Genomic DNA, 18,806 nt, shown 5'->3' on the forward strand with positions numbered 1-18,806 from the left:
AAATGATAGTATCTTGTGTGCATGATTTCTTGAAAATGAAATTTGAAACTATGGCTTTCATTTTGCTATCTTCAGATGCCACACCAGCTTGGTCAAACAAGGGACTGAATGGAAGCTTTAGACCCACTTATTGATTTTATGCAGGATCAAAATTTTTACGGGGTTCTCTGCCAGATCTTCTGCTAAGGTGCAACAATGATGGTGGTTGTTGTTGTTCTTGTTGTTGTTGTTCTTGTTGTTGTTTGCTTCATGCATAGATCTGTCCACAGATGTGTGAATCTCTACTAACCTTTGCTTGTCATTTTTGCATTCTCTTTTGAACTGAGATTGCAACAGCCTCTGTTTCCTCAATATCTTCCTAATTTTGTTATTAAACTATAGTGACTTTTCCATTCTTTATCCACTTACTAGGCACATAATTCTTGAGACCACAATTTACAAACTGCTTAAACTTTGCCATTATTCCTCTACATCCATCTTACTGGAACTAAGTGATGTCAGTTCATTGTCGAAGTGAGATGTGAACAACTACTTATCTGCTCTATCTAGCAGGAACACACTCCTAGCCTTCTTGACTGATTTATTAACTTTCATAACCTTAGTTGCTATAATGACATCATGATTGCTAATCCCCATTTCTGTACTGAGATTGTTGATAAGATCTGACCTATTTGTAGCTACAAGGTCTAAGATATTTCCATTGTGTATGGGCTGTTGAACTAGCAGCTCAAGACAGTTTTCAGAAAAGGTATTTCACACAGCTATCTGTTGAAATGAATCCATAGTCGTCCCAGTCTATAATTGGTAGGTTAAAGTCGCCTCATCTAGTATTGCACGATCTGAGTGTTTACAAGCCACTGGCTGTATACTTTCTTTGAATGACTCTAGAACTGTCACTACAGAATCAGGTGACCATTAAAAACATCCAACACTTAATTTGGTTTCACCTACACCTGTTATAAGTGACCAGATAACTCAACTTCGTCCTCAATAGAAACAATACTTTTGTTAACTACGATGTACACTCCCATTCCTGTGGCCTCTAATCCGTCTTTCCCATATACTTTCTATGACTCGCTAAATATCTCAGAGCTCTCCACCTCAGGTTTCAGCCAGTTCTCGGTACCAAGAATAACTTCAGTGTAAGAACTTCCCGGGCTGTTGTATGATCTCCGATAGGCAGTCATCATTTGAGCAGTTTTATTTATATTAAGAGGTTACATTAGATTACACTAGATTAACTTCTTGTACCAATAGATCCATAGTGCAGAGATACTCCAGGATGTAGAACATGTCAGAAAACAAGAATATACAATAAATATTTACAAAGAAAAACAAATATACTAATGTAAGTTCCACAGATTCCAAGTGCAATGGTCCACATGGAGCCAGTACAGAAGCCTTTCACTGCTGTCATCTAAGTCAGCCATAATCTAACATGGAAAAAGTCACAAGAATTGTGATTTGCATCATCAGCAAATAATAGAGGTAATGTGTTTCTTGAAGTTTTCATGGCAGATCACATATTCTATCCTTTTTGTTTGGGCGTGCATACAGGATATTTTTAATTTGTGTTCCAGTATTTTGGATGGCAACCTTTCAGACATTCTCAGGGTGAGTCACTTGCAAGTTTTTAAACCTCTTTCTACTGTGTCTCTATCAGATTCTACTGTATGTGGGAAATATTTCTTCAAACATTGCAATAATAGCGAAGCAGCATAAAGTAGACAAGATCTTCCTTCCTCTGGCCAAGATGGAAGCTCTTCTGAGATCTGTGGAGGTTGAAATGCGTTTATAGATGATGGGTATGTATGAAATTCCATGAGAGTGTGGTAAAGAGTACATAGTACAAACAATAAACACTGTAAAAGAGCATTGCATCAAACACCTGTGATACACCAACCATCTACAGCCTCATAAATCAGCTGTGGCTGTACACTGTATTTCGACTGGCCATTCCATGGATTATGGGAAAGGTAAGATACAGGCCATAACTTCATCCTACTTGTATTGAGTAGTAAAGGAAGCTGTGGAAATGTTATTAGCAGGCAACCTGTTCAACTGAGATGACAGTTACCAGCTCAACAAATCATGGAAAGCCCCTCATTTCACATCTGCGCACTGAAAGGAAATATTCTAAATCTTTATGCCACCCATTATTGTTAACAACACACTTTGGAAGAACTGTGGATTCACTGAGCCCCTTGCTTTGTTTTACTTTTAGGTGAATCAAACTTAATCTATGACTGACACTCTTGTTACCAACAGTGTTATGTATGAAACATCGCATTTACTCCAGAGTACATAGTGATTTAAAAACTTAAAAGTGATTCAAGCTGAGATTGACAGAAAGGTTGCAATGTGAATTAACAATATCCTGGATTCCCATCTTAAAAATGATGGAATACAGGTAATGTTGATGGTAGGTTTCCTGGGAGATATTCAATAAACAGAACAACTAGGAGTGAGCCTTACTGCATTATTAGCAGGGAATGTCTTTTTTAAGAAAAGACATTACTGGAATATACACAACTCTCTTTTTTTTAATGTATAGTTGGGAGGTTGGAGATTGGTTGCCAGTTGTTCATCTCGTGCATATCCCCTTCCTTGTGTAATGGAACAGTCTTAGTGTGTCTGAGTGCCTAAGGGAAGAAGCCAGTGCTCATGGAACAGTTTTTTTTTTATTTCACAGTGGTTTTAGTATTTCATTATTAGCCTGTTTTATTGCATAGCTAGGTAAACAATTTAGGCCAGATTAGGTGAAATTCTTCATATCGTTGATAATTAGGATAACCCCCTGCAAAGATGCAGGCATTAAAAAAAAGTGATTTCACTGATCTTATATATTTTGGAGGGAAAGACTTTATTGGTGGTGAGTGACCAACTAAATGACTGGTAGCTACACTTTCAAAATATTTACTATATTTATAATAAATGTCTTTTATTTGTTGACCATTACATTAGGGAGATTCTGGTGTTTCCTATTTGACATCAGTTTTGTGAAGTTTGTCTGGAAGTATCACAAATGGCTTTATGTTTGTTATTTGAATCATTTGTGTAGTTTTACTTTGCTGGCTGTTTTGCTTTAGAGTTTTTTTAAGACAACCTTATTCAGATTAAAATAATCATGCAAACTGGAATCATCATAGTTATCCTTTGCTTGTAGATTCATGTCTTTTTTTTTTAAGTGATACACTTATACTCTTTAGTCAAGGCCTAGAATTTTTGCTGTAGTTATCTTTCCCATCTTCACTATTATTGTGTTCATGCTACAGCTTTGAGAATTTTGTCTTTCTAGCTTTAGTCTGGGAGATTTGCCACACTTTTCAGTTCTCCAAATTGGGCCTGCAATGTAACACTTCTTGTAATTACAAAAAATATTGAAATACCTAAATTACTAAGATACCTATGTTGATTCACATATTTTGACAGATGATTACTAACCCTTTTTTTCTGCCACATCAGCACAGGGTCAGCATGGTTATGAATACATTTGGCATGGTTAGCTGAAGGGATGAGCAAATGTGCTTCCTGTTGCTTTCACTCTTGATAATTTCATGATTTCAAACTATGTAATGCAAGCAACATTATCAAAAGCAGTCAAATAACATTTTGTTGCAGGAACCAGTCTCTACATTATCCTTTTTGAAAGCCAGGTGTGCTTACACTATGAAGTCTGATGAAATTAGTGGTGCCTGTCACATTAAATATTAAAACACATGAAGTGATCACACAGCATTACTAACCAGGTGACCCCATCTTGGGTTGTTTGGCCACCTAGTGCAAGTCTTTTTATTTGACTCCACTTTAGTGATATTAATGTTGAAATTATAGCTGTTTTTCTGTTAATTTGGTTTTATTTTCTATCACACTTTAGTATGATATGCACCACATTTACACATCAATCTGTATAGCCTACACTTTACACGTAATTTCCTTTACAGCCACTGCCAGCTCTGATGAGACACTGCGAATCTGGAATTTTCTTGGTGTGGAAAAAAGGAGATGCCCATTCCCAGCTCATAAGAAACTATTTAAAAAGCCTAGATTAAATATCAGAAGCTATTGTCTTACACCTTTTAATTATATTAGCTGTATTATTCGCTGATCAATTTAATGAAATGTAAGTTTCAATTCTAATCACTTGATTATTTGCTTTTACTTAATCTTGAAATTTATGGAATTTAATTTCGTATTAGTAAGCTTATTTTTTTGCCCGCTGGTTTCCAGGCTGCGAGATTATTTATGTTGTATATGAACATTCTTAAGAGATATTTGATATTATTTTTTAAAAAAAAAATGGAAATAAGATACGGTACCAAGTACCAAACATGAACAAAACCACAAACATAAATTATAGTGTAATGTATTTAAAACTATGAGTGGTTTTATTTAAGTTAGTCTGTACACAATATGCCAGTAATTCCAGACAACTTGGAGTTTCATATACGTCAAAACACAATGAGATCTCTTAGAAGTGAAATGTAAATTTTGCTATATGATGGAAGAAACAAAGTTCAAATACAGCCATTAACACACATTAGATTTAAATAAGTGACTAAACAGCACATGTTGTTTGCCAACTGAATAATTCATTTAGTATTTGAAATGTATTTTTGCCTGGCTTGTAAATGAGAGGAAATCAGAATATCAGTTGACATTTTATGCGTTGTTAGTGCTGTTTTCATAAAATATGGGAGGAAAAGACACAGGTGGGTCACCAATAATACTTTTTATTTGAGGATCATAGAGTGTTTTGAGCTCCAGACAATTGTAATTCGCTGCTTATTATAATTAACATTTTTTGTGTATAGCAGTTGTCAGTGGTCCTGTTGTTAAGAACATACAGATGAGCCACCATAGCTGAAAATGCTTTGTACTCCTTAAATAAAATTAAGGTTAAATGTCTGAAGGTGAAATTTTTTCTTCCCTATTTTATAAATAAAACTTTGCTTTACATTTTCTGCAGTTGAGAATTATTAAACAGGATTTATAAATGTGAGTAGTATTTGAAACACCTGCCTCTATCTGTAGGCTTCCATGGATACTCCTAAAAGCCTTGTCCCTTCCCTGTTTTAACCAATACTTATTGACCATTTCATAATGATTGACCCCCGACTTTGAGCTCATGCTCTAGTCACATCATATGAGGATCATCAATTTGTTACATCTTGCCAGAATTGTGGAAATGTCTACTTTTATTTGGTGTATGAATATTACATTTTCCTTTAAAAGGGGGTGGTGTACATAGCAAAATTTAAGAGAAAGCATGCTTTTTTTTTTGGCCATTTTTGGTGATTGTCATACTTGAGGAGCCATATAAGTCAGACCACAATTAGAAGGAAAATTTACTTTGCACGGTTTAAAGTTACAACCATACTCAGCTTCCAGACAAATAGTAGTTGGTTTCTAATAAGTCATTTTGTCCTAATAATGACGGGCATAGATAGCTGCAGTTTGCCTAATGGTGATACATACTAACAAGATAAAAAGTGTAAATGCAAGCTCTGTTGTTGCCTTTCACAGGTGTTATGTTTTGTGCACATAAATCCACATAAAGAGCTAATATCACATCTTCAATTTATTTACTTTTGCCTTTCTGTATACCGCATGCTTGTGTGTTCTATGTTGCTGGACCTCTGAACAGTATTTCCACTTCTTTGTTCATAGTTGCAGCATTTACACTGCACCTCCCATCAGACAGGAAACAATAATGCTCTCAGTGTTGTGCAGTCAAGAGAGACAGTGTTCATAACATAATTAGTTGCCTTGTACTTGTGTGAAATCATGCATTTATGGAGTTGTGAAAAGTCTATGCTGATCAGGGTATTTACGAAGTTGTGAAAAGTCTATACTGGTCAGGGCACATGCTTACTTTGAGGCTGAAAAAGAACAGGGCACAAGCAGCTCTGTATCGCAGCCAGTGAAGAGAACTTCTGAATATCTTGGTATTAGTGAAAGTACAGTGAGGCAAATTTTGAGAGAATGTAGAGGAACTTCATGATTGTATCACCATAAAAGAGTTTTGGCAGGCAACAGAAGTTTGTATTGGATAAGTTTACACAGGGAGTTATAAGAAGAAAAATCCACTAGTTTTCTGTGGAATAGTGCTTTCCAACAGTGGCAGCCATGTTGGGAAAGTTGAAGACTGAAGTGAAAGATTTTCCTGGTATAAGTGAAACAACCCCTTGGTGTGCTATTCGAAAAATTGGGTTTCAGATATAAAAAATTCAAGAAAAAACCTGTGCTGATGTGAAATAACTAAATAGCAGGAAAAGAGACAAGTTCTTGTGGGGGGAAAAAGACCCTTGCACAACACTTTATGGACTGTATCTTCATATTTTCATGGTGCAAGAACTGTTCCATAAAACTTTGTGAAAGCTGCATAAATTTGACTTCTTCTTTCAGCTGAATACTGTCCAGCCATCTTCAGAGTGAGCAAAGGTGACAGATGCTCCAGCACTTGCTCCCTCCTTTTAAACCCACGGACCGAACCACTGCGCATGTGACCACAGATACACAATGTGCCAGAGACATTGAGTGGTGGCAAAGAGATATGACATGTGAATGGAATTAAACCTATGGATGCGCATTCGATTGAGTGATATCGATGTATCACTGTGAGCTGCATCATCACGATGTCTTTGTGATTTAATTATAGAAACTGCCAGATTCCATGATTTGTCCAAGCTGAAGCCACTATTTCTATTAATTAAATTCATTGCCAACTGAATTTCAATTGCTTCCTTCACTACTGAGTCCCAGAAAGATGAAGTAGAGGCTAAAATTTCAACTTTATCGTAAACCATTGAGTGCCCAGTGTTGATACAGTGCTCCACCACCACAGATTTATTAGGTTGTAAGAGCTGGGTGTACCTGCAGTGCTCTGTGCGTGTCTCCTGGACTGTACATGTTGTCTGTCTGATGTATGAATGGCTGCACTCACGGGGGATCTTGTAAACCCCAGACTTCTGAAGCACCAAACCATCTTTAACGAAACACAGGAGTTCTGCTGTCTTTGGTGGTGGGCGAAAAATCATTTTCACTTTGTGTTTACTGAGGATCTGTCCTATTTTTGATGATAGCCTTCCCAGGGGTGGCATGAAAGCCATGGATTTAAAACTTCCCATGTCTTCTTCTGTTTTTCTTATACCCACTGCTGGTTTCATTTGTAGTGTCTTACGTATCTGCTATGGATTGGCTTCAAAAACTCTTCTCAGGTGTAGTAGTTTATCCTCCAGACTGCTTTCATGAGCAATGATGTGTGCTCTGTGTACCAGAGTTCTGAGTACACTCATCGTCTGCCAAAGATGGTAGCAGCTACACTCCTGGAAATTGAAATAAGAACACCGTGAATTCATTGTCCCAGGAAGGGGAAACTTTATTGACACATTCCTGGGGTCAGATACATCACATGATCACACTGACAGAACCACAGGCACATAGACACAGGCAACAGAGCATGCACAATGTCGGCACTAGTACAGTGTATATCCACCTTTCGCAGCAATGCAGGCTGCTAGTCTCCCATGGAGACGATCGTAGAGATGCTGGATGTAGTCCTGTGGAACGACTTGCCATGCCATTTCCACCTGGCGCCTCAGTTGGACCAGCGTTCATGCTGGACGTGCAGACCGCGTGAGACGACGCTTCATCCAGTCCCAAACATGCTCAATGGGGGACAGATCCGGAGATCTTGCTGGCCAGGGTGGTTGACTTACACCTTCTAGAGCACGTTGGGTGGCACGGGATACATGCGGACGTGCATTGTCCTGTTGGAACAGCAAGTTCCCTTGCCGGTCTAGGAATGGTAGAACGATGGGTTCGATGACGGTTTGGATGTACCGTGCACTATTCAGTGTCCCCTCGACGATCACCAGTGGTGTACGGCCAGTGTAGGAGATCGCTCCCCACACCATGATGCCGGGTGTTGGCCCTGTGTGCCTCGGTCGTATGCAGTCCTGATTGTGGCGCTCACCTGCACGGCGCCAAACACGCATACGACCATCATTGGCACCAAGGCAGAAGCGACTCTCATCGCTGAAGATGACACGTCTCCATTCGTCCCTCCATTCATGCCTGTCACGACACCACTGGAGGCGGGCTGCACGATGTTGGGGCGTGAGCGGAAGACGGCCTAACGGTGTGCGGGACCGTAGCCCAGCTTCATGGAGACGGTTGCAAATGGTCCTCGCCGATACCCCAGGAGCAACAGTGTCCCTAATTTGCTGGGAAGTGGCGGTGCGGTCCCCTACGGCACTGCGTAGGATCCTACGGTCTTGGCGTGCATCCGTGCGTCGCTGCGGTCCGGTCCCAGGTCGACGGGCACGTGCACCTTCCGCCGACCACTGGCGACAACATCGATGTACTGTGGAGACCTCACGCCCCACGTGTTGAGCAATTCGGCGGTACGTCCACCCGGCCTCCCGCATGCCCACTATATGCCCTCGCTCAAAGTCCGTCAACTGCACATACGGTTCACGTCCACGCTGTCGTGGCATGCTACCAGTGTTAAAGACTGCGATGGAGCTCCGTATGCCACGGCAAACTGGCTGACACTGATGGCGGCGGTGCACAAATGCTGCGCAGCTAGCGCCATTCGACGGCCAACACCGCGGTTCCTGGTGTGTCCGCTGTGCCGTGCATGTGATCATTGCTTGTACAGCCCTCTCGCAGTGTCCGGAGCAAGTATGGTGGGTCTGATACACCGGTGTCAATGTGTTCTTTTTTCCATTTCCAGGAGTGTATTTGCACATAAATATAAATCCATATGGGTCAGTTTTCAAAACCTAGTTTATCCCAAATTGCCATCATCTTTGCACCATACCAACACATCCAAAAATGGAAGGCATCCAACTCTCTCTGTTTCCATTGTGAACTGAATTTGTCAGTGGATAGAATTCAGATGATTTAAAAATTGTTTTAGCCTGTTTTCACAATGGGGCCACACTACAAACTCCTCAAAATCCTCCATAAAAAAGTTGGCCATGAAGGGCAATAAGGGACTACCCATGGCAACACCATTAGTCTGTTCATAAAATTCGTTATTCTATAAAAAATATGTCAAGGTCAAAACATGTTCAAATAAATCTGAAATCTCTTTATTGAAAGTCTTTCCAATGAGAGACAATTATTCCAATGACACTACATCAAAGCTAACTAACATATCAGAATTGAAACTTCCTGGTGGATGAAAACTGTGTGCCGGACTGAGACTCGAACTCGGGACCTTTGCCTTTCACAGCCAAGTGCTCTACCAACTGAGCTACCCAAGCACGACTCACGACCCATCCTCACAGTCTCAATTCCACCAGTACCTCATCTCCTACCTTCCAAACCTCACAGAAGCCCTCCTGGAAGTTTCATCTCAGCACACACTCTGCTGCAGAGAGAGAATCTCATTCTGGATATCAGAATTGTTCAGTTTGGCAATGAAGACCACAGAGGTACGTATATGATGATGAGTCAATTTTTGCACCAGAGGCCTTAATAACAATGCTAAGTGTTTGGCATGATCATAGGTTAGATAGCTGATGTTACTCAGCATCGAACACAGAACACCATTCCTGTGGATCTCTGTAAGTCCATAAAGCCTTGGAGGATCTGCACCACTTGGTTTCAACCTTCGCACACCTTCTGGTGGAAAGGGGGAGGCATTCAGAAGTGAAGCAGTCTTCCTTACTGACTGAACTTTGCAACCGTGCCAAAGGTTTTACCAATACTGGCTTTCATGAGTGCCATTGAAGCTGCTGTTTGTCCTCATTCTATGGAATCAGCAGAAGAAATAAGGTGCAAAACTTGTTGAGCAGTTATGAAGATATCTGTGGCAGAGAGGACTGCACTATGTAAGCTTTGCCAGAATACTGAGATGGTGGTTCTTAGAGCTGTTAAAGGTAATGCCACAGTTTTAATGTCTTGTGATGACTGTCATGATAAAATGAACAGTTTACTGAGGGACAGAACATACCAGAAGATCAGTAAATACCACACAAACCAGGTGGTAAGGAAGGCTGCTTTGCTTCTGAACACCTCCCCAATTCAACCAGAACTTGTGAAAAAATTGAAACCAAGTGGTGCGGTTCCTCCAAGGCTTGGTGAACTTCCAGAGATCCATGAGAATGGTGTTCCTTTGTGTCTGATACTGTGTGTGCCAAATGCTTAGTGTCTTTATTAAGGCCTCTGGTGGGGAAATGCACTCACCACATATGTAACTCTGTGGACTTCATTGATAAACTGAAATCACTCAAACTGAACAATTCTGATATGTTAGTAAATTCCAATGCAGTGTCATTGTTCACAAAGGTTCCTCTTTTGGAGTAATTGTCTCACATTGGAAAGATTTCAATAAAAAGATTTCAGATTTATTTGAACATGTTTTAACCTCAACATATTTTTTACTCAATAGTGAATTTTATGAACACTCATGGTGTCGCCATGGGTAGTCCTTTGTCACCCTTGGTGGCCAACCTTTCTATTGAGGACTTCAAGGAGAAGTTGCTGGACTCTATTAGCTTGAAGCCCACGGTGTTTTGGAGGTATGTTGATGATGCATTTGTAGTGTGGCTCCATGGTGAAGACAAGTTAAAACAATTTTTAAATCATCTGAATTCTATCAACAGACAAATTCAGTTCATGATGGAAATTGTAAAAGTTGGATGCCTTCCATTTTGGGATGTGTTCCTATGGCACAAAGATGATGGCACTTTGAGACATGCAGCGTATCAAAAACCAACCCACATGGACATATATTTATGTACAAATAGCTGCCACCCTTTTTCGCAGATGATGATTGTACTCAGAACTTTGGTACACAGAGCACACATTATTGCTTATGAGAGCAGTCTGGAGGACAAAATTCTACATCTGAGAAGAGTTTTTGAAGCCAATCTACAGCAAATACATAAGACACCACAAATGAAACCAACAGTGGGTATAAGAAAAGCAGAAGAAGACACAGAAAATTTTAAATCCATGGCTTTCTTGCCAAACTGAAACTGATTTTTTGCCCACCACCAAAGACAGCAGCACTACTATGTTCCATTAAAGATGATTTGGTGCTTCAGAAGCATGGGATTTACAGGATCCCCTGTGAGTGCGGCTGTTCATACACTGAAGAGACAAATGTACAGTCCAAGAGACATGCACAGAGCACTGCATTACACCCAACCCTGCACACCCATAGATCTAATTCCATGCATATGGCATACTTTTTTACTGCCAGTCAACTTCTCTGGCACATTGTGTATCTGTGGCCACATGCACAGTGGTTCAGTCCGTGGGTTTAAAAGGACAGAGCAAGTGCTGGAGCATCAGTCATCTTGGCTCACTCTGAAGATGGCTGGATGGTATTCAGTTGAAGAAGAAGAAGATGGGGATGGAGATGGAGATGGAGATGGAGATGGAGATGGAGATGGAGATGAGTAGAAGAATTTATGCAACTGCACACACCAAATTTTATGGAACACTGTATGGACTATTTATTACGCTGATGAGAGTTGGTGTGGTGCAAATCATTCCAGAAAGTTTGGTTGGCAAAAAGAAAAAATGCCTTATGCATCAGAAAATGTATACAATTATCACACAGGAAGTGTTAGAGTGTAATGGCTGGGAAGGAGGGATTTAAATACTATCTGGTTCTGAAAAAATTATTATAATGTGCCACATTGGGAATGAAGGTGGGATCGTGCAAAATGGTGGCTTATGTTTTATTGAGCAAAAAGGAGGTGCAGGTCATAATTCTGAAATGAATGTGAAGATTTGTTTAGGAGCAGTCTCAAAAAATTGCCAAACAGATCTGCAACTGCTTTAGATCAGGCTCCATATCATGAAAACCATCTACAAAATGGATAAAGGATTCTATTATTGAACCAGTGGAAAGCAATAATGTAGAGCTTCCACCTAATGCAACTTCATATGAGGAATTTACTAAAGGTGGCCTACTGGAATACGTGCAACCACACTTCAGGGTCCAGGAGTACTTTCTGGAAAGTATATTGCAGTCAATGGCCAAGGAAATTAAACTTCTGTGGTTGTCTGTAGGGCACTGTGAATTGAACACCATTGAACTTATTTGGGCATTTGTGTAGACAAGGTAACAAAGGATAACAACAATTTCAAAGTAAATGATACCTTACAGTTGGGTCCCTCAAACCTGGAAAGTGTTTCCCAAAGTGTATGGATGAATTAAGTGAGTCATGTGCACAAACTTGAAAACAATTATGCGCAGAGTGTCCACTGTGTTAACATAGCAATAGAACCATATTTTCCATGTCCGCAGCTCATGGTCTCATGGTTGCTTTCTCACTTCCTGAGCACAGGATCCCAGGTTTGGTTCCCATTGGGGTCAGGGATGATTTTCACCTGCCTCAAGATGAGTGGGTGTTTGTGTTGTCCTCATAATTTCATCATCATTCATGAAAGTGGCAAGGTTGGACTGAGAAAAGATTGGGAATTTGTATGGGCACTGATAACCACGCAGTTGAGTACCCCACAAACCAATCATCATGACCATCATCGTCATCATCATCATTTTCCACATGAGAAAACGAAACATTTGCAAAAAATTGGGATAAAAGGAATGAGACATAGAATATAGAATAGAAGTTTGTCTTGTAATATAAAATTTCAAGCTGTTGTACAGGAGACTCATCAAAACTCAAAAACTGATTTACAATTTTCCTTATAATATCAGTAATATAATATACAGTACTGAATAATTACTTAATTAAGCAATTAATAATTTTTCTCCAAAAGTGACCTACTTTTAAAAATTAAGAGTCCTTAAGACTTGTTCTCTCCTGCTCAAATTTTCAGGTTGTCACTTATGAATTCTTCTACCAAATAGTAACATTTCTGCACTCATTTCTCATGTAAGGATTTTTTCAGTGTTTCTAAACTTATGCTGAACAATTCTCTTCCTTTCACTGTGTTATAAATTCTCATACCTATATAATGTGGAGTTTGAGCATAAAGTTTTAAACGATGGGTGGGCAGCATTAAATTATTTTGATTTCTGGTGTTGTAATCACATTGAAAATGATTTGCTACAAATAAATCAGGGTTACTGTGTAGAAAGATAATCAGCTCATATATGTACAGTATGGGAACACTTAATATACTTAGATTTTTTTAGGAGTGGCCACCATGGTTTTCTTCATTCTACATTGTGCATATTTCTGACAATGGTTTTCTGAAGGTTTAGTATTCAACACACATGGTTTGAGTTACCCCAAAATACAATTCCATATCTTATTACTGACTCAAAGTATCTGTGATAGACTACTTTTCTTATGACCATACTAGTAGCATTGTACAATATCCTCATTGCAAATGCTAAGCTATTTAATTTATCTGCAAGGTACTATATATGTGATCCCTATGATGGATTTTTATCTAGTTGCATTCCTGGGAATTTCACACAGCTAGCTTCCTGAAAATCCTGGTCTCTGTAACTGACCTGAATATCATTTAATTTTGCTCATTCTGTTTTAAACTGCTTAAACTGAGTATTTTCCATGTTTAATTTTAACCCATTTAAATCAAACCAGGTATCTACTTTTTCTAAAGTATTTAATACAGTTTATGGAATTCAATCAGTATTCTTACTTTCAATGATTACAGATGTCTCATCTGCAAATAAAAGTGAATGACACTCAATACTAAGTGGCAGATCACTTACGTAAAACAAACACAGAATGGGACCTAAGACAGAACCTTTGGGGTACACCATGTGAAATGGTTTTCCACCTTGAAGTATAAGTTCCTCTCTCCGATGATATAACCACTTTTTGTCTTCAGTTGGTTAGATAGCACTTAAACCATTCTAATACCATGCCCCTAATGCTGTAATTTTCCAGTTTACAGATTAGCAAGGAGAGATTCACACTATCAAAGGCCTTTGGTAGGTCACAAAAAATTCCTGTGACATGCAGTGAGTTGTCTAGAGAGAAGCTAATTTTATCAACAAAATTATTTATAGCAGATTTTGAAATCAATACTGATTTCTTGAGATTATTTTAAATTTTTCTATGAAATTTTGAATTTGTATGGTGACTACCTTTCCAAATATTTTTGATAGTAATGGAAGAAGAGAGATTGGGCAATAGTTGCTCACATGTTCTTTTGTGCCTTTTTTGAATAGTGGCTACTGTGTACTTCAGTGTGTCTTGAAAATAACCTTCTTGAAGGGACTAGCTAACTATTGTAGTCAGTGGCTGTACAGTTAAGTTAGAGACTGTTTTTAATGCTTTTTTTGGTATCCCATCCCATCCTGCTGATGTTTTACTTTTTAGTGATAGAATCATATTTTCTATATCTTTTACAGTAGTTTTGGTAAATGTACTGAAAAATTCACCTTTAAATTGCTCACTGTTGAAGAAATTCACCTTTTCTGGGCAGTCGTCTACATTGATTTAGGATTTGTTTACATTTATATAGAATTCATTAAATAATTCATCAATTTGAGCAGGATTTACAATAATTATTGTCCTCTATCTCGATTTCAGAAACATCATGGCCTCTACCTGTGGCACCTGTTTCAGTTTTGATCACTGACGATAATGCCTTTGGTTCGTTTTCACTATCTAATATAAATCTATTATTTTCCAGTTCTTTGGCTGTCTTTACAATTTTTTAAAAGTATTTTTAAATTTTTACATAGGTAACAAAATCAAGACTTTTGTTATGTTTTATTGCCCTGTGTAGCCATCTTTTTCTTGCACTAGAGATTTTTATTCCTTCAGTAATCCACTTTATTTCCTTTTTTTTTTAATAATGTAAAATAACGGGGAAAGTTTCATTAAAAAGGTGTAGGAAGTCTTCTAAGAAAGTAGCAAACTTTCCAGAGTGTTAAATAATATGATCTATAGCCCATTCCATCTTATTTAATCTATGATGGAATAAGTTCACTTTTTATTTGCTGAACTGGCATTTGGTGTAGGTTTTTTCCAAGCAAGGTTCTATTGTTTCTGGTAACTCCACAAACAGAGCACAATGACCAAAAAGTTCTGACAAAATTAATTTGCTCATTATATATATAATTCGTTAAAATATTGTTTATACATGTTGCAGATATTTTGTTTGCTCAAGTAAAATCAGTGAAATTTGCACTGAAACCCAATAACTGAATCGTATCAATGAATTTTGTTGAGTTATTGGCTTCACTGGCTAGATCTATGTTGAAATCAGCAGTTATTACCACTCTCTTCTTTGTGTATTTTTGAAGTTTTTGCTATAAACACTGGAATTTCAATAAAAAATGTTTCGATATTTCTGCACCTGGAATTTTATACACAGATAAAATTACGATATTTTTCCCTAAATCTACATTGCAGCTTTCAAATATACATTCTTCATTAAGGGAATTGAAATTGTGCCTTGCTCTATATTCCACTGATCTTTCCACAAGTATGCACGATACTCCTCTTATTAAATTACCCCAACAAAAGCTGCTGGCAACATAAAAGTTATCAAGGTTATTTAAGATTTTGATACTATCCTTTGTAAGCCAATGTTCATTCAAACGTACAACCCTGATATTTAGTATTTTTGACAACATGATTTGCAAATTGTTACGTTTTGTTTCTCTCCCATTTGTATAGTTATATTCAAGTGCATACTAAGCAAAAAGAAAATATTCTGCAAATATGATTGCATTGCTTTACTAAAATTAAAGTTTATATACACAAAAAGCATATATTTTCCAAGACACTTTAAAACATGCTTTTAATGACGCTATGTCATACGATAATTAATTGTCTTCCTTACACTAATTATAATTCAAAATATTGAAAAATTGATATAATGATTTCTAACAGATGAATGCTAATGTATACATCAAAAATCTGTAGACAATTACACAACTGTATGAAGAACACTGCTATTAATTTTGAACTTATCAGAAGATCTAATAACTTTCAAAAGCCTTGAACAGGTTAGTAGGAGACTGTAGAACTTCATCCAGGTAATATCTTGATAATGAGTCTTTTACTTCAACAGTTTCTGTGGTAAAATGGTTTTTCTCATCAATACAAAGGGAATTCACAATTGAAAATACCCTTTCCAGAACAGCATTTGTGCCTGGTACATGTACAGCAAGAGCAAAACACACAAGTGTCTGTCAATTTTTACGTGAAATGTCTGTACTTATATAAGAGTATGGAATACATCACATTATCTATTATTTGTTTCCAAAGTAGCTCTTTTCCCATTCATCAGAGGTTTAAATGGAGAAACCCATTTTTCTAAGTAAGTCGCAACAGTGTCATAAAATAAATAGGTAGTCATCTTGTATTTTGACTGAGTGAAAATATGTTCCTTTTCCAAGTTAATTAAAACTGAAGAAATAACTGAAGTTTGAAATTTACGAAATTTCCTATTACTGGCTTTTTTGTTTAGGCAGCTCTAACTCCTCAGCTGATTCTGTAGCTAAAATCATGGTTCTTTCCAACTTCTGGACTGAATTTGAAAACATTTCCAATTGGCTTTGTGGGAAATGAAGCCAAATAAGTGACTGTTGGTTCTCAAAAATCTTTTTCTGTGATATGACACCTATCCTGAGAAAAAAATAAGATTTCAAAGGTTCTTACATATCAATAACTCTTGTATTCTCCAACCATCCAGTTTTTAATACTACCTAGAACTTGCTTGTATTCAGTATCAATGAAAACACAGAATGATTTCAGTTCCCCCACATGCACAGTGTAAGTGTGAAAATATTGAAAGATTTTATTCACTGTTGTTTCTATGTCAATGGGAAGAACGTCTGCACTTGTTTGAACTCTAACAGTGTGTAGCACACAGGCTGCACAACCAATTCCTTGAATGTTTATTTTGAGAACACTGTTTACTTTTTAATAAACATTGTTTGTTACTGCCCTTTTGTACCCTTCTCAAATATTTTGCTGATGAGAAGAGCCCTGCAATCCACTGAACAGAAGGAATGACTGTTTTGTGGTAAGGAACTCAAACAGCCCTTCTTCTGGAGAAACTGCCAACAGGTGCTTCTTTCTCTTAAAGTGCTGTGTCATATCAGCATGTGCCTCATCTTCGATGGAAAAAAATGAATGACACAATGTACATTCTACCTTTGTCCTCATGGTTTCCTTCAAGAAAAGTAACTCTCCTTTCATGGTTTTCAAGAAAGAACTGTTTCTTTTCCCCATATCAATGGGCATGGGTTAGTTTCACAAGCAGCAAACAACAGACAATGGAGTGCATAAAAGCGAGATTGACGAACCCAGTGGTGAAACTGCTGTCTACTTCTCATTGTTGTCTCTAACAGTCTGAAGACATCATGGTGGTTGCATCTACTACAAATTTATGCCATCTAACACTGAATAGATAATGCTTAACTATAAATGTGATTGAATGTTGATAGCCTTATAACATTCATTAACAAAATCTTGTTACATCCATCCATCATTTCTGTAGTAGCAAATAATCAATGTGGATCATGAAGCTCATGCATAAGCCACTGGTACTAAACACAATGATGGAAAATCTTCTGTTCACACCTCTCCTTATCCCATGACCAGAAATAATCCTCCTCTACTCCCTCTTTTCTTTCAAAACAAAGCAAGACTCAAGAAAATGTTAAACTATGTCTATGACATTAAATTGATTTAAAAATAAATGAAAACATAAATTGAAGCAAAAAAGGTAATGCTACTGCTGATTACAAAAAATGGGACATTGGTATCCCATTAAATATTTTGCAGAACACGGATTCAGAACGTAGAAAAAAGGACAGTTCCATTAAAAATGGGACATCCAGTCACCCTTCAATAGAACAGTTGCTGATCCATGTAGACAACCACAATAGCAGCAGCGAGACCTGAGCCAACAGTAAAACCAATTAAGGTAGGTTTTATTTCAGTCATTCTTCATTGCATTATTTGAGCTAATTGACTTTTCCATTTACTGTTGAAATGTGCTATACAAATGTTCATTTATTGTGCATTGCTTGTATATCAAGTGCCCCCCCCACACCACCACCACCACCACCACCACCACCACCACCACCACCAGCACCAGAGGGCTCACCACTCTTTGCTCAGTTCATGCAAGGCTACCATGGAGCTCCAGCCTTTGCGGCACCTCTTCCTCTGCTCTTCTGCTATACTTCTTCCCCTCCCTTAGTGAACAAGTCTGGGATATTTTTGGAAAGTATTCTGACATTTCGACAGCCCAGCATCAGAACCGTCCCTCATGTTTTCTTCTTTCTTTCTTCATTTTCCATTTCAATACCCTTATTCTACTTTGGTGTTTGAGGTTCCTCTGTTTCTACTTCCTCCTCATGTGCTGCTGGTGGCTGGCCCATGCATTTAATATGTAACAGGTGACTGGATGACACATGAAAGCCAGCCATAGGGTTGACAGGTAGGGTTTGCACATACTCCCTGGTACAGGCCAGGCCCAGGGAGGGGTGATTGTCTGATCTGTGACCTTCCCAAATAGCCAGTTGGCCATTTGTCAGAAGTTTGAGAGGTGTGACTTGAGGTGTGGACAATCACCTAAGGCAGGTGAACCCCCCTCCGAGGGGGCCCTCAATTAGGAGGAGTGCACCATCAGAGATGTCTGCAATCATGGGGATATTTTTGCAATGAGCCTCTTATCTTTATCTCAGTCTGTCTACTAATTGTAAATGAAATGAGGATAAAGATTCAAAGACTCTCCTAGTCACACCTTAGTTCCTCATGATATCGTGTACTGTAGGTCAGTCAGTCCTTTGTATGGTTAATCTGTTTATTATTCAGAAAGGTGAAGATGAAATTGCTGACCATATGAAATCTTGCCCTTGTCTACAT

The 18,806-nt window shown here is 38.3% G+C and overlaps 1 protein-coding gene across 1 annotated transcript in view; it reads left to right on the forward strand.

The window, feature by feature from the left end:
• Positions 1-4,108, forward strand: part of LOC124555949 (cell division cycle protein 20 homolog) — a 131,164-nt gene extending 127,056 nt beyond the window's left edge. The window contains exon 8 of the mRNA XM_047129998.1: positions 3,945-4,108. Coding sequence (XP_046985954.1) covers positions 3,945-4,108 — 164 coding nt within the window. The remainder of the gene's footprint in view (positions 1-3,944) is intronic.
• The last annotated feature ends 14,698 nt before the right edge of the window (positions 4,109-18,806 follow it).

This window comes from Schistocerca americana, chromosome X (genome assembly GCF_021461395.2).
Source record: "Schistocerca americana isolate TAMUIC-IGC-003095 chromosome X, iqSchAmer2.1, whole genome shotgun sequence".
In the NCBI taxonomy this organism is placed as follows: Eukaryota; Metazoa; Arthropoda; class Insecta; order Orthoptera; family Acrididae; genus Schistocerca; species Schistocerca americana.